Source organism: Mycteria americana, chromosome 1 (genome assembly GCF_035582795.1).
Source record: "Mycteria americana isolate JAX WOST 10 ecotype Jacksonville Zoo and Gardens chromosome 1, USCA_MyAme_1.0, whole genome shotgun sequence".
Taxonomy (NCBI): Eukaryota; Metazoa; Chordata; class Aves; order Ciconiiformes; family Ciconiidae; genus Mycteria; species Mycteria americana.
This window is the reverse complement of record NC_134365.1, coordinates 73,134,913-73,156,837: the sequence shown is the minus strand read 5'-3', so window position 1 is coordinate 73,156,837 and position 21,925 is coordinate 73,134,913. Positions and strand designations below refer to the sequence as shown.

Below are 21,925 nucleotides of genomic sequence, written 5' to 3'. Positions count from 1 at the left end.
AGGCATAAACAAACTTCCTACTAAGAAGAGGTACGGTGCTCGGTGACAAGGACAGATTATGATGGGGCATTCAGCACAGTTCTCTCAAGGGTTCCCTGGGTTTACAGCCTGGTCTTAAGTGGGAAAGCAATGAGAAAACATAACCCAGAATGAGTTCGGGGGGGCGGGGGGCAGAAGTGTGCACTCATGCACGTGTGTGGTTTCTCCGGTTCACAGGCGTGCAATCTGGTTAACTGCTCTAAGCAAAGGTGAAAAAAAAAAAACCTCAGATTGATGAATCTGTAGCATGAGAGTTTATTTCATATTGCAAATGCAATGCCACATACCTTGACCACCTTATGATACAAAATCACAGGTCTCTAACTTTACAGCCTAAGGAATGCAAATACTTAGGCTTTATATATATATATTTTTTTTTTAATGCTATCCTACTTGTAGAAAATTACTGGTTTTGGAGAAAAATATATAAAAGTCAACTAGTAATACTGATCCAGCAAGAGATATTCTGATAAGCAAGGTTATTAATGACATGAGAAACCAATAACACTTAGAAAGCTGATTTAGTTATAATAGTTTAAATGTTTGCTTGGTTTGGTTCTAATAGCCTAAGTGTTTGCTAAGGGCTAACAGATTAGAGTTGCATACACGATATCAAAATTTAGTATCAGAGGAACCAGACTAAAAAAAGATTGCCCATAGCACTTAAACCAAGTAGTAGCATATAGAATTTCTTGGAAATTGATGATGAAGTGCTACCTTGGACTATGATTCTATAATCTATTCAAGATACTGTCTAAAAATGGAAAAAAAAAAGTAACTTAAATCCAGGTGAGTGATAACAGATCAGTACTTTATTTAACAGGGAATGCCTTCCTTTCTTCTAGTTTGAAGGATTTCGTGTAAGATATTAAAGACTACAGACAAATACTGCTGCAACAGGAACTACAGAGAAATAGCTAAACTTCTTATAAAAGAAAATGGCTGGGAGTCACTCAACAAGACATCACCGTTTTCTGATGGTTCTCTTGATAGGCTCCGTCAAAATGAAAGAAACACACTGCCCTGACACATTCCTTCTCTAGAAATAACCCATTAAATAAAAATGTAAATTGATTTTTTTGTTTGTTTCATTTTCTCTTCTGTGCCTCCAGAACCAACATATTTCAGGTGATCAGGCACCTCACAGTACTGAGAACCTAGAATTAGTTTCTGTCTTTCTCACTTAGTGAATTCTGGGTCACCCAGGAAAGAGGTAAAGGCTGAAAAGAGAATCTGTGAAAGACCAGCGACATCTTTCCTCTCTGTCATAGTGCCCTGTACAGCTCAAGCATGTGTATGTTTTCTCTAGTCCTCCATACACTGAGAAAATATCAGGAAGCTTTATAGATAAAAGTTTGTAGTATATATAGCATCAGAGAAGACACTGACTTGGGAGGTCTCTTGCCCTTGACCTGCCAATTCAAGAAGAAGCAGAAAGATCATGGTAAGTTTTATAGTCAGAGCTATGGCTGCTGCTAAGTCTGCAAAGACTTAACCACAACGCCATTTTTGTTAGACCTGCTGATTCACCCATTTTTTTTGTTTCTTGGAATTTCAGAAAGTGTGAGAGGACAGGACATACAAGCAGGTAAGATGTGTGCACACACTCCACCATCTTTTCCAGTCCACTTGAGTCTTTTTCTGACCAAAAGAGTGGAAGCACATCAACTCAGCCCAAGAAGGGCTGGACTACTAAAATAGTGTCTGTATAACTTTCAATCTATGAATGGGGCTTTTCAATCCAACCTGACTTTCTATCTGCTTGGGATGATCCAAGAGAGGGAAAAGTTCCTTAACAAAGGGAAGGTAGTAATGGAAATCACATCCTTCTGCTTTCTCATCTGAAATCCACAAAGCCTGTAAGAGGCAAAGTAAATAATGTGTATCAAAGGAGAAAAAACAGAACAAAATAAGGTAAACATAGACATTCTGGCAAACTACTGGTAACAAGACAAAAGACATTGAAACAAATTTTTAGCTAAATAAGTTAAGGCAAGTTTTTCTGCCTTTTTCTAAGCCCTTCTTCCCCAGCCGGGAGATCTGTTTAAATCCTGACTGCCACTATGAAAGCTGAATGACACGAGTAGAACTTAAGCGCTTGTGGCATTCCCCTATTGCTAGTGACAGACAGGTCTGGGTTTGCTCCCAAGCTGTAAGCAGGCTCCAGCTCCATTGTAATGGATCTATAGACCATAGCCTGATGAAGAACATTAGACATTTGAGTTTCAGAGAGTTCAACTCAGGGGTCATCCCAAACAATAGAGCATCAAAAACAGTCACTGCTGGAGAGAGCCTGCATACACAATAGCTGTTTTTAAGAAGCATCATTCAAAAGACTGACTAATTACTAAAATTTAAAACTGTTACAGCAAGCACAACATAGTCTTCAAGCTTATGTTATCCCTACTTTCATCCTAATCCGAGCACCAGAATCAACTTGAAGTAAAAATCACAGCTCTAGAGGCAAGAGCTGAATGCCTTTCTAAAATACCTTACTAAACTAACACCTCATTTTACTAAGTCTGCAAACACTGGCAAACAGTGCCTTCCAAATGCAGCAAGGTAGAACTGAAAACACAGAACATTCTCAGAAGAGTCAGACCTTTTTCCCTCCTCCTACAGTTTTTCCCTCCTCCTACAATTTTTCCCTCTACCAAGGGATCAACACCTTTGAAATGATACTGACATTTAAGTGTGTTCATTAAGCAACAACATTAATGCAAGCTTAAACAGAGGAAGCATTACCTCAAAGGCACTGTTTCAGGTCGTATTTTTACCTGTACCTACTTTACCTGTAGCTATAAGTAATACATCTTCATAATCAAGATGATTAAGACTTTTTTAGCATTACTTTCATGTTAAAAGGTTAGTACTTGCACAATCTATATGTCCATGTGAACCAAATGCATCTAGCTAGTTAAATCCAGTCCAAATTGTATTTAAAAAGAATCCTGAAACTGAAACAAAAAATAGCTAAAAAACTTATAAGAAGATGCAAGTCATTTTCACTTTATAGAGAACAAAAAAAAGTTCTTCAAGCATTTTAAATCCCGGAATATTCTTTTCCTTTAAGGATCTGAGCAAAATTAAGCCATTGTTGGAGTCTTGTAAATATGAATATTTTCTATAAAGAAAAAAAAAAAATATCTCCAAATTATTCTGAATTTAAAATGCACAAATTTCAAACCACATAATTTACCACATGCGCATTTGGGCACTAATTGTTGTGTACAGTTAAATGCAAATTAAAATATAACGAGCCTGTGATTTAATGCATTAAAGAAAATGGTGTATCACACATCATTCCTGACACACACTTGGCTCTCCAAGGAGATCAATTTCCTCACTACTGCAAGTAATCCCTTCCATTGAATTTAATGGGCAGAATGCCCAAAATTTTTTCTTTCCTTTTTTTTTTGTTAATCTTTCAGGACAACAGACAGTAGGAGTGTAGAAGGAATATCAACAAAAACAGAAGAACAACTGCGTAATTTCATTTTTACTTTCCATGCAACTGTCCACTTGAAGTAATAGTAAAGCCAGGCACTGAACACATGCACAAAAGCCCAATCAATTTGCTATTATACTTTTAATGTCTGCTAAACATACTCCCTCTAGACCTTAACTGAAGTAACCTTCCCTCAGGCAAAATTCAGACCTAACAGATGGGCCTTATACCATGCCCTTGAGGGTCAACAAGCACTACTTCAGTCTGATCAACAGGAGCTCATTTCAGAGTTACAGTACCTCAGCCGAGAATGCTTAGCTTCCAGTCCCCAGATGTTCAGTAGGTAAGCAAAGGACCCAGCTGATTTCAGCTAACACCAAGGGAAACGACTGTGACAGATCCTATAATAAATAACCTCATCTTGTAACGCATCAAATTAAAAATGAGCAGAGATTTCAGTGAACACACATTGCAGTGTCACTGAAACCAAAACTACCGAGTAGCCATCAAGCTGCACACTACACTAATGCAGGTAAGGAATCTTCAGAAACAGTTTCTTCTAAAGTACAGAGTGATAATCCAGTAATAAAGCATCAAATCCACAGAAGATTGCCTCTGACTAGATGAAAAAGCATAATTAACATTCAAGAATCCGAATACTACGAACCTCACTGGAAGTAGGTGAATATTTTAAGGATTTAAAAAAAACCCTGCTAGTTTCTTTAGCTTTTACTAGTCCTTGAAATACCCTGTCATTTATGCATGGAGCTTCAGCTACAGTGTTCCAGTCCATATGAGGGAAGCTTCAGAAAGAAAGCCAAACTGTAACACTCAGATAAAACAAACTCAGAATAATGGAAACACTGTGAACGACAGTCATTCTTACAGCAACTTCAAGGGTTAAAACCTAGAATACAACAGAAAAGCTTTTACAACATGGAAGACCAAATCACAACTAGGTACTAATCCCAAAAGAAAACAAACAGTATCAATCACAATCATTCAATTACGAATGCCAAGTCAGAACAAAAATTGAAGGGGGACACGACGACACGGACGACATGCCTAATGACATACACCAGAACTTCATTATTTTCATTTCACTCGGAAAAGTCAAGATTGAAAACAAAAACTTCACAAGTCTCCCTTTACTCTATTCTCTATCCCTTTCCAAGACAAGGAGTGGAAAACTCTGGTGTACAGCTCTGGCCAGTGGACTCGTTCCACAAAATCAACAGACCACCTAGCAGTTTTACAGTTTTTTGAGACCACAAAATTCAAAGTGATTTACACTCACTACTTCCTAATGCAATCAATGGTCAACCAAAGATAAATCCTCACAAGGCTTGAAAATTATCAAATTATCAGCCCTGAGCTCCCATCATTGATAGGGAGCTCTTCCATCTGTCCTAGCAATTTTATCTTTTTTATAAAATCTGCACCACTTTCAAACATGGGAGCCACTGTATCTTCTCCAAGAAGCATCACCTGATTAACTTTTACTTTTTTATGTTCCACCCAGCAATATGAACTGCAGACGAAGGCTGTTAAAAATTGAAGTAGGACAAACGTCATTTCTAAGAACTAGCAATTTCAATGGTACAACTGAACTCGATACAATTGATTAATAACAGAAATTGCTATATTGGCTCCTAAATGAAAGCAGAGGAAGAATAGATTCATATGTTTTTGAATTAAGATTTAACTTTTGCTGCCTTCAATGAATATTAAGCAAAATGTAATGCCAACCTCTTTATGAAGTTACTATCAGAACATCTGCATCAGGGTACCAGTATGCAATAAAACACAGTGCTCAAGGCAACTATACACAGGTGTCCAAGCAGATTTAAATTAATCTTTGCTTTATGCTCTCCAAATGATCATGCCAATTTAAAAGTGAGATTAAAACAGATCCAAAGAAAAATGAAGAATTCACAAGACATGAGCAACCACTATGAGCCAGCAACAGAGTAGAAAAGTTTAACATTTACCTGATCTTTTTTGTTCCCCTCCCCATCTTTGGTGAATTTGGTATTTTATGATGCATCCACATTGATAACAGATATGCTCCTACTACTAAATTTCTATGATTTATCAATTTAATTCCCCAAATCAAACATTTATGTTCCACAAGCAAAACAGTTTGCCTTATTTTAATGGATGTCATTTGACTGTGGCAGGGAAATGCCATAATGCTTTAGAACTCCTACAGTTTATTTTCATCTAACCAGCAAGTTAAAAAAGAAAATTCTCCAGAGAGAATCTTCAAAGTAGACAGAAAATAACTTCAGCTACCCGCATTTCTAAGGGGGGTTTTTTTGATGATTTTCCTGAGAAAATCATTTGTCTTTAATTTAAATAGAAAGTATCCAAAATAATTTCATGACTGATAACGATTAGTTTCTGAATTCAGGAAAATCTACCACTAGTAAGAAAAGAGATAGTGTATGCAGATAAGCCACCATCAAAACAAAAACACAACAAAAACAGATTGCAGACCATTATACAGCTGCCAAAGAGAAAGATAATTCACATGGCAACAAGAAATTAGAATACCTGTATCAAAATAATAAGCCAGAACTACATGAAGTGAAAGTCCACCACTGTGTTTTAAAGGCAGTACCTTGTGTTCACATCTGCTCTTGCAGCTCCTATCCACAAAGTCCCCTGATACTAGACAACACAACTAACTCCATGGCTCTTCAGAGGCAAGGGAGGAGAAACAGGCTAGGCAAAAATTACATATGTCAAAGTTACTTTGTGAGGGAGAATTAACCTAGCAAGTAAGAGATCTAATACTAAAAAGTTAAGAGGGATAGAAAAGGAAAATAGCAGTGTTTGGTGGTCTAGCATATTCCAGAAGCACCTTCAGGTTCTTGATACCTTTAAATAGGTAAAAGCAACATTAAGGTAGCTTCTAGATAAAGGAAAAAGACCATGATTTCCAGGACTGCATGATTTAAGAGAGCACCCACTCACTTGGAAGCACTTGTGCTTCTGAATCACTTGGGTATTTTTTTGGAAAGCAAGCCTATCCTTTACACAGATTAAGTTATTCTAACAAAAACTTCTCAAAATGAACAAGACTCAAAAAGTATTCATAAATGAATCCTAAAAACAAGTCTGCAAAACTCTATTGAATATCTATATAGTTACATGACTACTAAGAAATAAACGTAGTGGAAAATAAAACAGTCAAGGGAGAGAATTTTATACAGTGTGACAAATGATAACATTAAAAAACTTGTTTTGAAATTCTTTTTGAAGCAGCAGCTTATTTTAGAGTAAAGCGACGTCTAAATACCTAGAAAAGGGAGCAACACTGCAAACACTTCAGATTGATAATATAAAACCAGAGGAAGACAGAAAAGCTCTTCAAGATAGAGAAATTGAAGGAACTTAAAATAACAAACATGCACAGGAAACAAAACAAGACTGAGAAAGTGTGTTATGAATCACCACCTCTCTAGAGCTGTTTCCACTCTCCTGGATCACTTACTTCGATTATTTAGATTGTTAGCCCTAGACTGTTTGGGCTCATAATATTTACGTAACACAAACCCAGGTTATCGCTGGATTTGTAGCATACAGAGAACAGGTAACACAATAAAAAACTGGGAATGCCAAAATATCAGAAGAGCAGTGAGAGAGTAGAGCAGGTTAAACGTGCATGCCTTGTGATATGACAGCACAAAGACTACATATGCAAAAGGATTACACAAATCAAGAAACTGTAAGTGGTTCTGCCTTAAAGATACAAATAAAACTGACTTTCATTTCTGGGAACCACATTATCTTCAACTTGATAATTTGCTTGGAAAGTTACGGAACAGCAACAAGTGGTTCATAATTTTCAATCTTTACTGATAAAACAGTGTGTCTACTAGCACAGCTTAAGAGAAGCATAGAAAAAACATATTCCGTCATTAAAGCACCACCAGAATTAATTTTTTAACTGTGCTTTCCGAGAACCATAATCAATATGAAGTAATCTTATCAGCACTGGAAGTTAACAGCCTTCAGGCATGGTGTCAGGGAAATTCCACCCGCTATAACTATTAGCCTCCCATTCTCCCATCCTCAGGACACCTTCCCTGAACACAAAACCCCCAGAACACCCCCAGAACACAAAACTCGGAAAATGAGCAGAAGACAAAACGACCAAAGACACAAAACTCCCAGAGGAGACCTAAAAAGACCCTCTAGTTTCAGTTACCGTCATGTATAGGTTCAACTTAATAGAGAATGAAAATACATAGATAGGATAGCATTCCATGAAGTAGCAGTGTTGCCTATTCAAACCTCAGTGAATAGTTGCTACTTCAAGTATTAACGAGGCATCAAAAGCAGACAAGCCAGCCAAAGTAAAACTCCACTAATTGACTCAATTCCTAATAGAAAGGTCATAAATTAAAGTCTGATTCCTGTTGTACTGGACACTGAATTAACTACTACTTGTACAAATTGTCTAGTCTACAACTTGGCATGCAAGTTAACCTAAGGAAGTCTACGTAAAGACATGCCAATAGCAGTTTTATTTCAAATGAAAAAATTTTTTACGTTTCTCTGTTTACTGTGTATATAATGAAAATATTTTCTTTGTGCCTTTAAGAATTCTTTGTATTTGGAATCTAAGTTACAATTACAGCACAATAAACTATAATGATCAAAATAAGGACTTTACTGCAATTTTACAGGGTAACTGCTAATTTGTACAAGATGCTGCATGGAACAACATTAACAATAAGTGGAGATTCTTTATGCTATATACTTATTTAGGTAAAGTATATTTAATAAATGATACTAGCACTATTTGTGCCAATAATCTTGTATTCTACCAGTCTCTCAACTCAAACAACTTAGGTTCATTTTACTCCCTCTGACACTACACAAGCTATTTGAATTACAGCACTCTTCTATGGTGCATCAGGATGACAACAGGACTTTCAAGATCATAACAAATCTTTTGCTTTTCTATCACTATCAAATATCTTTGCATATACCTTAACTAATCCTCTCTTGAAGAAAGTATCCATTAAAAATTAGCAACTGAAGTTTAACAAAAGATATTTCAGATCTTAAATTCCAGCATAGAGAAGAAAATTAGACATGGGAAAACAAATCCCAGGTCTTTTTTTTTTTCTTTGCATTTTACCACCGTGAAGGGAAAAATGCACACCAGTATGTTGAGTGAGAGACTTCAAATTTTTTCCCCAATTATTTGTTTCTAGTTTTGCAAAAATCACAATCTGAGAATTGCAAACACTATCTTTGCACATCACAAAACCAATGATAAACAGCAAGCATAACAGGGAATATTCATATTTCATTTTCTAAAACAAATCTATTTGAACACATTCATATTCTAAACATGAACAACCCTGGATGAAATGCATATACAAGTTATAAAAAGGAACCAGTTATATAGATAGACAATAAAACAAAGAAACCTGTACCTCAAAGAATCTTCCCAAACTAGCACTTGTTTTTCTGCAAGTCACACCACCATATTTTTTTAATAGCAACTGGGAGAGTGGATAAAACTCACTGTTCACCCAAAGGAGTTCCTTACTCTCTTCTGTTCCCTTCTCCTGCACAAGTTAACTGGAGATTACATTCCCACCTGTTTCAAGGATTCCCTGCAATTACTTGGCTCCTTTACGGTAGGGACCAATTTTTCACTTCCTTTGGGTTAAGCTCTCACTTTTTCCTCAGGCCATTAGGCATATCTCATTCCCTATCATACCAAAAGTTTTCTGTGTATATCCCCCTTGCCAGAAACCCCTATTCCCGCCTCAAATGCTCCATCTGCTCCCTTCCATGCCATGTCCCCACTTTCCTACCCAGTAACAGACTGCTCTACAACTACCCCAACGCAATGGGTTCTAGGTGTACTTCCATACTGCTGTCTTCCATGCTAGCTCTGCATACTGCTCATTCCCCCATCATTATCCTCTAATTGGATAATGTTTTTCAAAAAAGACATAAATCTATGAAAGCTGTTGGAAAGCTGTGCAGATTTGAGTAAGAGTGGCTATGGTAGAACATTTCCACTGCATCAACCAAAACAGTTAGTTTGATCTGTGACCAACTCCAGAAATGCATGATGTCACATCTTTGCTAAATGGATGTTCAGGCTGCACATAACACCCAGTTTAACCTGAGTGGAAAAGGAAAAAAAACAAACAACAACAACCCCAGAAAAAAAACACACACACACACCCAAAAGGAAGAAATAAAAAAGACTAACACAGTTCTTTCCACTACTGCCTAGGAAATTCCCCCAAACAACCCACCACTCAAACTACATATTCAGAAGTTACCAGACTTAATGATGTCACAAACTTAAAACAAAATGCACGTAGACCTGTGTGGATATACAAATCCAACATAAAAGCAATACCATTTATCTCTTACACTGAATAGGAAAATATTTTTCTCGAATTCTATGAAGTATATTTACATCTTACTACAAGAACTATAACAGCTCATTATACCAAGCTCTTTCATGTAGTTCACAAAAAGACCTCATGTTAACCACTCAATTATACCAACCAACAGCTTTATTACTAAAGATACTCACCATACAAAATATCTGGGCTGTTTTGTCTTCCCATCAAAAGCTATTTTCTTCAGTGCCAGAAAGGCCTGAACATAACCATTACTGAAACAAGGGTTTTATTTTGCAATTTGAAAGCAAATAAAAACAGCAACAATAAATGCAGTCAGAAACACTGCAAATATAATTTTCAGCAGAATTTTGGAATCTCAGGTAATCTTCTATATAGCCCGCTCTGACATGTCAATATTACACACACTCTAAAAAAAAATTTAACGACTTAACCACCTTGACATAAGTGCTAATGAATGATTCTTCACTTCCTGGATAGGAACAAGTGAGACTATGCAGCAAAGAGAGGCCTGAAGCACTTTTTAATCTGGTCACATGGATACACGAAGCATACCTATTAGTACCATATGCCTTCCTGATTATATTTCAAATTTACTGTTCTGCCTTCATAAGCATCACTCGTACAATTCACATGTCACTGCCTAGTCAGTCTTGAAAATTCTTCACTTTTATGAGTTTAAAAACTAGATAAGATAAAGACTATATTTCAACCTTTAAGTAATAATATTTTTAAATCAGCATACAAATTAAAGGTTTAGAAGGCCTTCATTTTAAGCTAGATTAAAAAAACTCAGCCTAGATCCTGGATTTTTCATGTCTAAATCTCTTATCTTTCAACCTGTTAGTTTCACACTGCCTCATTTCACTTGATAAAATGAACAAACCTGACCAACTGAAGCACAAAAAAAAAAAAAACTTTTTGAAAAACTTTTTGAAAAACTTTTCCAAAATGTCTATTTTCAAAACTGCTCGCCTATTACACAGGAACAGAATAATAACATTTCTAGAAGTATTCTAAAAGTCTAATATGGTTAAGATAGCTAAAGGTTTCCTTGAGTATTATTAAGTATTCCTTGAGTCAGTCCCTCCCGATAACCGATTCTGTTGGTGAATAACAGTAAATGTGAAAAGGCCTGGGGGGGGGGGGGGGGGGGGAGCAATCCTTACAAGTTACACGAAAATTACCCACTCTGTGAAAAATATGGACATTAATTAGTGCTGTGCCTGAGGGAAAGATTACTACATAGGTCCAACAACAACCTGTTACCTTTGGCCTACCAGCTAGTCAATCAGCACTTATATACCAGTCAGCAGAACAGCTGATACCTCCAGCTGAAACATATTCAGTGCTTCAGCCTCTTGCCTAGTCAGTAAGAGGAGGGAGCAAAGGATAAACTGCTAAAGAAGGGGAAAGATGATGGAATAACAGAAGACGAGAGGTAACTTCTAGGTGAGAGTACAAAGATGCAAGACAAATTCACATGGGTGAACAAAAGCCCTTCATATAGCTTTACTACTTATATTTCTGCTAAACATCTTATTACAATTGCAAGATCTACCACTGTTCTCTAAATCAAACAAAATCTGATAATGAAACTATTTCAGATTTAAATATACTTCCATAATAAACTTTCCAGTAAACAATATTTAAATGATTTTAGTAATCTAACACTAAGTGTTTGTAAGTAAATATTGTAGTTCAGCAGTAACACATCAGTGAGCTGCAGATGCATCTTCATTGCATTCAGATCAGCTGATTTATACCCAAATCCATGCATCTGCTTAGGTCTAGCTTCAATACCTGTGGCCCAATGCTGAACTCGGTTACTGTGTTTATAGTTAACGGAACCATTATTTTTTCTTTTAAAGTCATATCAAATGTTTCTCAGCATTGTAGTAAGACTAGCTGCTCCAGAGAACTCTGGAGAAACACATCCATCCTTTCAGCACATGTCTGAAGTTAGGGGAAGCCACAAGAAAATTACTAGCATTCACATGCTGATAATAGTCTTTGTTCTAACTGTAAATCTGGAGGATAACTACACCTGAATGCAGTCTATTATTATTGAGCCAGCTGATTTGAGCTTGCTCAAGAGTCATAGACAAACTTTAGCACAGTAGTGGGAACTTAGCACAATTCCCAGACAAAAACTGGAATGATTACAGATCAGTGAGATACCTACCAGTCCTAGAGTTACTGCACTCAATTCTCATTACCAATACCACTGAGCTGAAAATGCCACCTGGTTATCCTAGGTATCAGTTTGGGTTTTGCTTTTTGGTTTCTGGGGTTTTTTGGGGGGGGAAGATAAATATGTTTTAACAAAGTACAAAGTCTGTCTACATGCATGGCCATAGCTGGTTAAAATTAACCCTAAGTTTCAGGGCATCAATATTCATTATATTTGTTTCCTGTGTTGTTATATTTACGAATTTCTTACAGTAATGGCCCAAATTATTTATTCTGTTAATAGATACTCTCAAAATACATTCCAAATGTTAGTAATAGAAGTAGTTGCTGAACAGTAGTTATATTTCGATCTTATGCAAGATTTTCCCATTCAGCTATTTTATTTGTAGTTTATTTTATATTTGATACCACTAAAACAAAAATCAAAGAGATAACACATCGATAATTGTGGAGAATTATAAAGACTGTATACAGGGAAAGAGGAATTTGATCACTCATGGAATTCAGGCGCTCTCACCACACCCTCTTATTTATTCAAATTTTCTAAAGAGGAAACAAGAAAAAAAATCCCAAGCCTAGGGGCATGATCTGAATGTTACCAAACCTGCCTACAGCAGGGGAATCTTTACCAAGTATACCCTTCTACCAGCATCCTCTCGCTTAACCCAGGGACTGTAAATTCAAGCATGTTAGTTCAATCTATCCTCCCCCAGGTAATCTTAGTCTACAATACATTGTGAGACGAGACACTAAATTCCTTAGGACTTCAGAGACACAGGTAGCCAGCAAAGGTAATGAAGTACTGTCCAATATACTATTCCATATAAAACATCACTTAATAGACAGAATATCATTCTCTAATAGTTACAGAACTTAGATTTTAAAGCAGAGGTGACCAAATCAATGAATGATTAAGTCTTTAAGGATTTTAATATGTTATCATAAGCCTGTACCTCTACCTATAAGTCTAAACTGTTTCCAGCTCTTCCCCGGTATTTCACCATCCCACCTCCCATACGCTAGCTCTTCAGCACATCCCCTACAATTTGCAACACTCTGCTCGTCTGTCTGATCATCTAAAAGGCACAAGATTATGTTGTGACTGGCTTCCATGCAGCAGCAATCATTTGGATCACTAGATCAAGCAAGTGACTTGCTGGACTACATGTAGCAAAAATAATAAAGCATTCCACCATGCTGCAGCAAGGAGTGCACACAAAATGAAATTTTTGATCACCAGGAACAACAAACGGCACTCTTGGTAGCATTGCTCTTTTCCTACCCAACTTAACAAGCAGGCTTTGAAATTACAGCCCAGAATTCCCTCTCAGCACCCCAAGTTTTCAGCCTGGAAGTTCAAGATAAAACTTTGCAAAGATTAAAAACAAGGCACAGTCCTTATTTAAAGCACTAAATGCAAGGAGTCCCACTCCTGCAGCTGCGTCCGTACCAACGGTACTGGAAAGGAGCAACCACGAGTACACAGATAGATTTAACTGTGGGACTACAGCAAGAGAACCATGAGAACAATGACAGAGAAAGAAAGTAGCACACTAGCTCTGGAGTGCACAAGCAAGACATAATGACACTGTACTTCCAGAAAACCCCTGCAAGTTATTTCTGTTATTTCCTCAGCCCACAAATTTACATGCACTCAGATAAGATCAGGATTAGATTTAGATTTTAATTTGATGAAAAACAAGAAACTATTCTTAAAACTCCATTATGTACCTGTTGTTTTTCCAGAAGTCTACTCTCATACTTAGCGATTTCATGTAAAGTCTCAGCTTTTGAAAAAACAAAACAAACCAAACAAACAGAACCCCAACACCTACCCCCTCCTTCCATCTTGCACAAGTTTGGAAGAAAGAAGATGTGACTCCTATGAGTCTCAGAAGTCAGATGGAAACCAAAGAACTGAATTTTTTTCTCTCATCTTAAGACTTTTAGGCCAATTACATGGTTTTGGGGAACTGACTCACGAGCGTTTTGTTTGTTTGTTTTTAACACTTGAGGTTAGATCTAGTGATGCCCCACTTCTGAAATACGGGTATTTGTATAGCTACGCAGAATTTGATCGAACATATATTCGAAGTACATTTCTGGACCAAAACATGTAATTCTTCACACTTAACAATGAAACAATCTTAAGAAAGTACAAACAAAATTGTAATTTTTACTTAACTGTAACTCTAACAAGGAAGTCTAATACTTTTTAATGCTAAACTAAAATTAAAAAATAGCACAAGTTTCTTAAACTATTTGAAAGGACTAATTAGTAAAGGGACCTACAGCATTTTAAGACTGCTCTTATCTCCATTTTTCATCCTATTTTCAGTTTGTCAATTAAACTGTTGCATGCAACATCCAAGAAAGCTACTCCATAACCCATGTTCTTTGAAACGCTTGACTTAGTAGGCTAAACCAGACCTGAAAGGTAGAATTCAACCACGTATGAGAATTTGGTTGTGCCTTTCCACAAGAATCAGGCTAAAGTCTTGGTAAAACCAGATGCATACCTTTAATGTACAAAAACCTAAAAAGTCATCTTTACATTTACTATTACAGAACTCATCCAAAGATGACTTTGAGCCTCAAATTACTGAGCCTCGCTTAATACTGTGCATGCTTATTACTTGTGCACACCTAATACGGAAAGGCTGGTCTCCTTTTTATTTTAGTAAACTCGATTTTTTTTTCCCCCCTCATGCTTTAAGAGGTTGCCACTCAGCTTTCTGCGTCTACTGCAGAGACCCTGGTGCGGGTGCGGGTAAAACCACATCCACGGATCATTTCCCATCCTGAAGCTTTGGTACACCCCGCCTGTGTGTTCGCGCAAGATACAACCCTAAAGAACCCCAAAAGCACCATCTGAAAAAAATCAGCAGCTTCTGAGGAAAGCGGCAACCAAATACCGCCACCTGAAGAGGCAGCGCCCCGTGCTCAGATGGCAGCGGGGGCCGCTCCGGGGCTCTCGCCTAACCGGAGATGGCTGCAGCTCCAGCAGCCCCCACGCAGCCTGCCGCCCGGTGCCGGGCCAGGGGGGAGCGCCCCCTCCTCCCAAAAGCAGCGGGCAGGCTTTCGCAGGGGGCCTGGAGGAGCAGAAGCCAAGGCGGGGGCGGAGGGCCCGCCGCGCCGCCACAGGCCGCCCCCCGCCCCGCCCGGCACAAGTTGGCCGGAGAAACCTGTGGCTGCCCCCCGCCGCCGCCCTGACAGCCCCCGCGGCCGGGAGGGGGGGCGAGGGGCGGACGGCGCCCGGGGAAGAGGGGCCCCTTCGCCGCTGCGGCGGGGCGGGCGGGCTGGCGAGCCCCCCGGCGCTGCGAGGCGGGGAGGCGACCGGACATGGCGCCCGCCGGCCTCCGGCCCCGGGACCCCCCGCTCCCCGGGGAGGGGCCGGGGAAGGGCGCAGGCGGCGGCCGCCGGCGGGGGGACGGGAGGCGCACTGACCTGTCCTCCGAGTCCATGCGGCTGAGGGGCTCCCCGTCCGAGGACATCTCCAGGCTGCCCCGCCGGCCCCCCGACGTGGCGCTGCAGCTGCTGCTGCCGCTGCTGCTGCCGCCGCCGCCGGTGCCGTAGCCCTCGTCGCCACCGCTGGACACGCTGCTGGAGCTGCTCCCCCCGCCGCCGCCGGCTCCGCCGCCGCCGCGGCCCAGCCCGTCCTCCTGGCTGCCCCGGGGGCCCTTGGGCTCCTCCTTGGCGTCGGCCTCGCTGCTGCCGCCGGGGCTCAGCGAGCGGGTCTCGTCGCTGCAGCAGCCGCTGCTCGTGCTGCTGCTCCCCACCAGGCTGCTCTCCTCCTCCTCGCCGCCCTCCTCCTCTTCCTCCTCCTCTTCCTCCTCCTCGTCCTCGTCCTCCCCGTCCCCGGCCTGGCTGGCGCTCTCCGGGCTCGGCTCCGACATGCTCTCCGCCTCGCCGTTCAGCAGCAGCAGCGACTCCGTCTCCGCCGCGGCCGCCGCCGCCGAGGACGAAGGCGACGACGAGGATCCAGCCCCAGCCTCCTCCTCCTCGGCCGCGGCGGCCGCCGCCTCGCCGGGAAGCAGCCCCTCCGGCTCCGCCATGTCGCTGCGAGCGGCCGCCATGGCGCCTGCGAGTCGCTGCGAGCGGAGCGGAGCCGAGCGGGGCCGGGCGCGCGCCGCGGCGGCAACGGCGGGGGCGTGCGCGTGGCCCGTGCGCGCGGCCGCGCTCCCCCACACCCCGCGCTCCCTCCCCTTGCCCTTCTCACCCGCACAATCGCGCGGCGGCGCGAGCCGCAGAGAGGAGGGGCTCGGGCCGCCGCCGCACGCGCTACGGAACGCGCCTGGGGACAAAAACGTGGGGAGGGCGGAGCGGCGGCCCCTGGCGCGGGGTGCCGAGGGAGGCGGCGCGCGGGAGGGGCGTTAACGGTCGGGCGGGGCGGCGCGGCGGCCCGGCGGGTGGGCGGCGGGGATCCTGGCTCGCTCCTCACGCCTCGCTTGAACCGCGTCATCGTTACTCACCGCGGCGGGGGGAAGAGCGGCTAAACGCCCGTGTGCGGAGGGGAGGCCGGCAGGACGAGCCGGGAACGGAGGACGAGGCGCTCCCGGCCAGGGGGCGCAGCCCCCGCCGCCGCATCGCCTCCCCCCCCGCCGCGGGAGGAACCCCGGCGGCGCAAGCGTCCCACACCTCTCGGGCTCAGCAGCCTGCTGGGTGGTTCAGTCAGAGGCTGGGTAGCCTTAGGCCTACGGGGCTGCCGGAGGGAGGGGGCGAAGGGACCGGCAGTCACGGCGGAGGAAAACTTAGTGACATTTGTACCCGTGAGAGGAAAACGGGGGTGGGGTGGGGTGGGGTGGGAGGAGGCTGTAGGGAATCCGGAGCTGACCGGACTCGGAGTAACTAAAATAGGGGGGAAACGGAATATGGAGCTTACGAGAAAGGGAGAGACGAGGCTCCTCAGCAAAGAGAGCTACAGGGTGCAGGTCACGATGTGACATTACCCAGAGAGAATTGTCAAAAGACGAGCTCAGCTGAGACACAAAGGAGACAGAAAAAGGTTTTCAGCAGTACTGACAAAAAGGAATGAAAAAGCAGTCGTGCTATGCAGTGAGGAAAGAGAGCAAAAAGAACAAACTAGATGTGGCCTTAAACCTCCATTTGCAGCAGAGAGGCATGTTGGCTACAGGGCAAAAGCAGTATGACTAAAGGGGAATGCAAAATATAGATTACTGCATTTAAATAGGAGTAAACCCAAAGAGTACTAAACGTACTAAAACTGGGGAAATTGGTTAATTTTTTTTCTCAGGAACCTAAATTCTGTTCTGGAGGCATGGGGTTAGTGAATTTGTTGAGTTGGGAATTGTGCCATCTGAAAAAACCCGAGCTGCGTATGTATGGAAGGGGAAGGGTGAAAGCTGAACAGAATGATTATCAATCATATACAAGACTTCAGAACAAATTATGAAAATTAAAGCCATTTTAATATTAATGTGAAATGGGATAAAGCTTACTAAAGGTAGATCATGCCAGACTAACGTGACAGGCCTTTTGACAAGGGTCTTGTCTACATGGACATCAAGAAAGTGTTCGATAAATTGTCATGTGGAAGCGATTAGCAAAAGTTTATAGGATGGGGATTTGCAGTAGAACAGGAAGGTGGGTAGAATCTGAACACAGAGATGAAATCAGGTGGTTTGGAAAATTATTGGAGGGATGAAGAGGGTAATTGAAAGCACAAAATGCTATTCCACATGAATTTTAAATGTCATATGTGCATCTTTCTTTACCCAACTCTTAAAGAGCTTGCCACATTTTAAAAAAAAATTGTGAAGCAGCGGTAGTTTAGTTTAAAAACAAACTACAAAACACAGAACCACAACTCAGTCCAGAAAAACATTGTGCATTCTGCGTAATAGGAAGAACATCACCAATTCAAGTTACAGCAGGCGTGTCTGGCATATCCACAGAGATCCTAGATTCCAGAAGTTAACCGCGTGGGATTAAAATCTGGAAAGGGTGCTCCTAAGACCTGAGTTAGCATAGCTGGAGATGGCTCCCAGCCCATCAACAAATATAGTTGTTAGCAGCAACACCAGCAACCCGTGGTGCAGCAGGATGAAAATAGAACGCCACAGTGCTGAAACAGCCACACAGTATTGGAGAAAAGGGACATGGCATTGGATTAATCTTTAAAAACAAACCAATGACATCTTTAACCTGCAGAGGAGCGTGAGCAAACTTTGGAAACCAGCAACAGCAAAAAAGTTATGATAGTTTCCCAGATTTCAAAAAAGTTATGATAGTTTCCCAGATTTCTAGAAACCAGCCTCAGCTAGAAAGTGGAAACGGTAAGAATGCTTTAAAAAAAAAAAAAAAGGAAAAAAGACAAGGACAGCTGTAATGCTGTTTCATCTGTGTAATGTATGTATCACTGGTCTACTAACTCCAACAAAACAGTCACCAAACCCTGAGCTTCTACATCGGGAACCCTCCCTCCCGATAACAACGTGCTCTGTACTTCAGTCTTCACTTACGAACGTGTGGCACTCCCGGGTGGGTGTTGCCGTCACTAGTCTTATCAAACACGAGACGCGAGGTCTCAAAAACAAACGACACCCTTTGATTCAGCCAGAAGACGGCCGTAGCTGAAGTAATTCCTATGCCTCTTCTACCCATTGATTCCCTTCTGGAGTTCTCTGCTGTAGCGAGAGACAGAATCAGAGAGGTGTCAAGTCATGAGAAACCAAAAATATATAAAGGACCTAGGTAAAAAGCACCTTTCACAACCTAAGAGTATGGGGAAAAAAAGGAGAAAAATTATCTCAGAGGACTCCATGTACCCTAATGTAAATTGTCCAAAGCCACTCCACTGTGTGTTCACAAGCCCATCGCTGTACTCTTTTCTTTTTTTTTTTTTTCCCCCAAGTCTCTCTGGGTTTCTTGAGGTCGTGTGTGCACGCAAGGCTCCTCGTGTTTGTGTACCGAAAGCAAGCAGGGTGATTCAGACCTCCCACTTTCCACTTTCCTAAGTAGAGCGGTAGAGACGCCAGCTCATTAGGTAATTTGTGTATTCAAAGAGGATCAGGGAAGGAAACCTCAGGACACAAATGAATAGGAAGGACGGTGTGAACCTGCCTAATGGAAATCACTTAGCATTTAAGCAAGAGATCAGTACCAAAGGGGTCACTACTGCAGCAGTCAGTCATCAAAGAAATACTCTGTGATAATCTCCTGGTATACTGCTCTCAGTTTTTCTAAACCACAAAATTCTGCATCCAGGCTTGGTCCTTGAGCGCTGTAATAAAGTCCTAATCAAGTACAAGCAGCAATGATGACTTGAGTCTCTTGCTACTGAGCTTTCTCTGTTCAAAAATATCCAGCTTAGGGAAGGTAAGCTCCTTTTTCTCCAAGGTTTTTGACTTCTCAAACCTTTTGAAAGAGGAGATCTGTCTGAGAACAGGTGAGTCGAGAACTTGCAAAGGCATCTAAATCACTTGCATTTGAATGGTCTGATAAAAGCTCAAAGCAGGAGACACGCTGTTAGGAAATCCTTTGGAAAAAAAGAACTTTCACGTCCATTTACACTTTGAAAGTGGATGTTACTCTGTCGTTCACACAAAGGGCTTCTGGTATGCTCCGTCTAGCTTGGTATGATCATGTTACAACAGGGACAATGCTGTAAAGCTGAGATATTTATGTTGAGGCATCCTAATCTGTGGTACTTGGAAGACATTCTCAGCGAAGTACAAAATTTAAAAAAAAAGTCAGTAGGTAAAATAGAAGAAGCTTATTCACGGGCAAAGAGTCCAAGCAGAACCATTCTCCACTAGTGCAAGAACAAACAACGTTGCAGACTCAGCAGAGCAGGGAGAAGAAATTAAGATTTTATTCTCTTACCTGAGGAACGCCAGGGTGCAGGGCATTCACACTGACAGCAGATCAGTAATGAGCACACTCCAAAGAAGTAGTTTCTTCTTTTCTTGAGTCACAGTAATTTTGCTGTTTTGTAGGGGTTTTTTGAAGGACAGTTAGGTGAGATCATCAGAAGACTTCGTACATGTAAGGCAGGTTTTTTGAACTTTTTTTCCTAACGTTGATCAGCACCATAACACTATGATGTATAGTATGTAAGCAAAACACTTCAAAACAGTAAGAAAGGCCTATAAAAGGGCGAAAAAAATATGCCGTAGGCTTAAGATACAGGAAAAGTGACATCCCACCTTGCACTTGTTAGGATACCAGGGGAAATTCTGTGCAACAAAACATTTTGTCACTGAACTCCCTTCTCCTGCCCCTGCCTCCGCATGCACGTCTTAAGTACTGCAGGAAATTCCTGCTGCCTGAACCTCATGACTCACCTTAGTCACAGTATTCTGTCTGCTCAGCAGCCTCTGGAAACTGCACCCTTCCCTTCTTTTTGCCCCACCCTTCCCCATCCAGATTCAAGGTCTGGAGGAAGAGGCTGCAATCTCCCATTGCTTCAAGTAAGCATCCAGCACCCGGTTCTCACCCTTCCCTTCAGACCGGACTGAAACTACCTTGTTCTGCAATTCTGACCCCACCCTCTCCTGCAGCACCCAGTTAACGCTCCCTTTAAACTCGGCTTCTACGCTGTTTTCTTTTTAAAGCTGCCTTTAATCTTTTCCAATATTGTTTGCTTAGAAACCATGACTGTAGGAAACTTCAAGCCTTGCTTAGGTTGGGTCAATCAAAGGAAGGCTGCTGGCAGTGCGTGTTGGGCTGGGGTCCCTCGTCTCTCCCCGTTGGGCGGTGAGCCCTTGCTGGGGCTGTACACTGGCTTTGCAAAACACTTGGCAGCAATACGAATTCTAGATGCTGCTCGGGTCCTTCTTCCCCCCCTTCCCTGGCCATGCTTTGTTACAGCTCTTATGGTGACACACTGCTGCTTCTGTTGTGCCAGCACAGCTGTCTCTGAAATTCACGCCATGAGCTAGACCAAGGAACTGCTTTTAGTGGTAACTAGGAGAAAAAAAAATAAAATGGCATTCTGTTGCTGTTAGGTCGTGAGACTTTAGAAAACTCCGGACAGCTCAGTTAAACGTAACTGTGCCCATTTGGGGGATGGGAAAAAAGGAACAGAAAAATTAAGAAATTATTAAGGTGACACAAAGGACCAGGAGTTAGTTCAGGAATAGAAAACCCCATTCTATCATTCTGGAGCTCATCCAAAAGCACATCCTAACATTCGTTATATTTGCATTTGTATTATTGTAACAACCTGCAAGCCCAGTGGAGATGAGGGCATCTTTGCGTTAAGCCATCTATAAACACAAACAGTAAGAGGAAGCCCATGTTCCATAGATGTTCTGATATAATTGAAAGGAATCAGATATTTTACAAGTGCGTAAAACCTCTTCTCTCCAAAGCATGCTAACTGATGTTAAATTCGCTGTCAAATAATATTGAAAGAAAACACAAAAAGCAAAACAAGAAAGCATGAGGATTTCTTGTAAGTGAAAGATATAAACCTTTGAGTTCAAGGCATTAGAAGGCCTCATAATACAGTCCATTTATGTGCTTTGCAGCTTGTTGCAAAACCTGAAACATCAGCACAGAATTTCACATAGATACTATTTAGCTATGATAAGCTATTAGCTATTATAGATACCCCTGAGAACCAACTCAGCATTTTCCTCAAAACCAAAAAGCTACTTGCAATACTTCTGCTCTGGTATATCTATCTGAATATTAATCCTGTCACCCCATGTCTCTACATTTTTGTGAGTTCCAGGGACTTGCATAAGTATATGCTAAAAATGTGTTGTGCTTTTCTCTGAAACTATTCAGAAAGTTTTCCAAATGCCACCTTGGAAAATTTAAATAGCTGATGCAATACATCGTATGAACAGGTAAAACAATAATATAT

The 21,925-nt window shown here is 41.6% G+C and overlaps 1 protein-coding gene across 3 annotated transcripts in view; it reads right to left on the bottom strand.

Annotated features, from left to right (window-relative positions):
- The window catches only part of AEBP2 (AE binding protein 2), a 53,877-nt gene extending 37,510 nt beyond the window's left edge, over positions 1-16,367 (bottom strand). The window contains exon 1 of one of the 3 annotated variants that reach the window (XM_075505773.1): positions 15,538-16,367. In XM_075505773.1, coding sequence (XP_075361888.1) covers positions 15,538-16,166 — 629 coding nt within the window. In that variant the 5' untranslated portion in view covers positions 16,167-16,367. The remainder of the gene's footprint in view (positions 1-15,537) is intronic. The other 2 variants (XM_075505753.1, XM_075505762.1) reach the window with 2 other exon arrangements.
- Between the last annotated feature and the right edge of the window lie 5,558 nt (positions 16,368-21,925).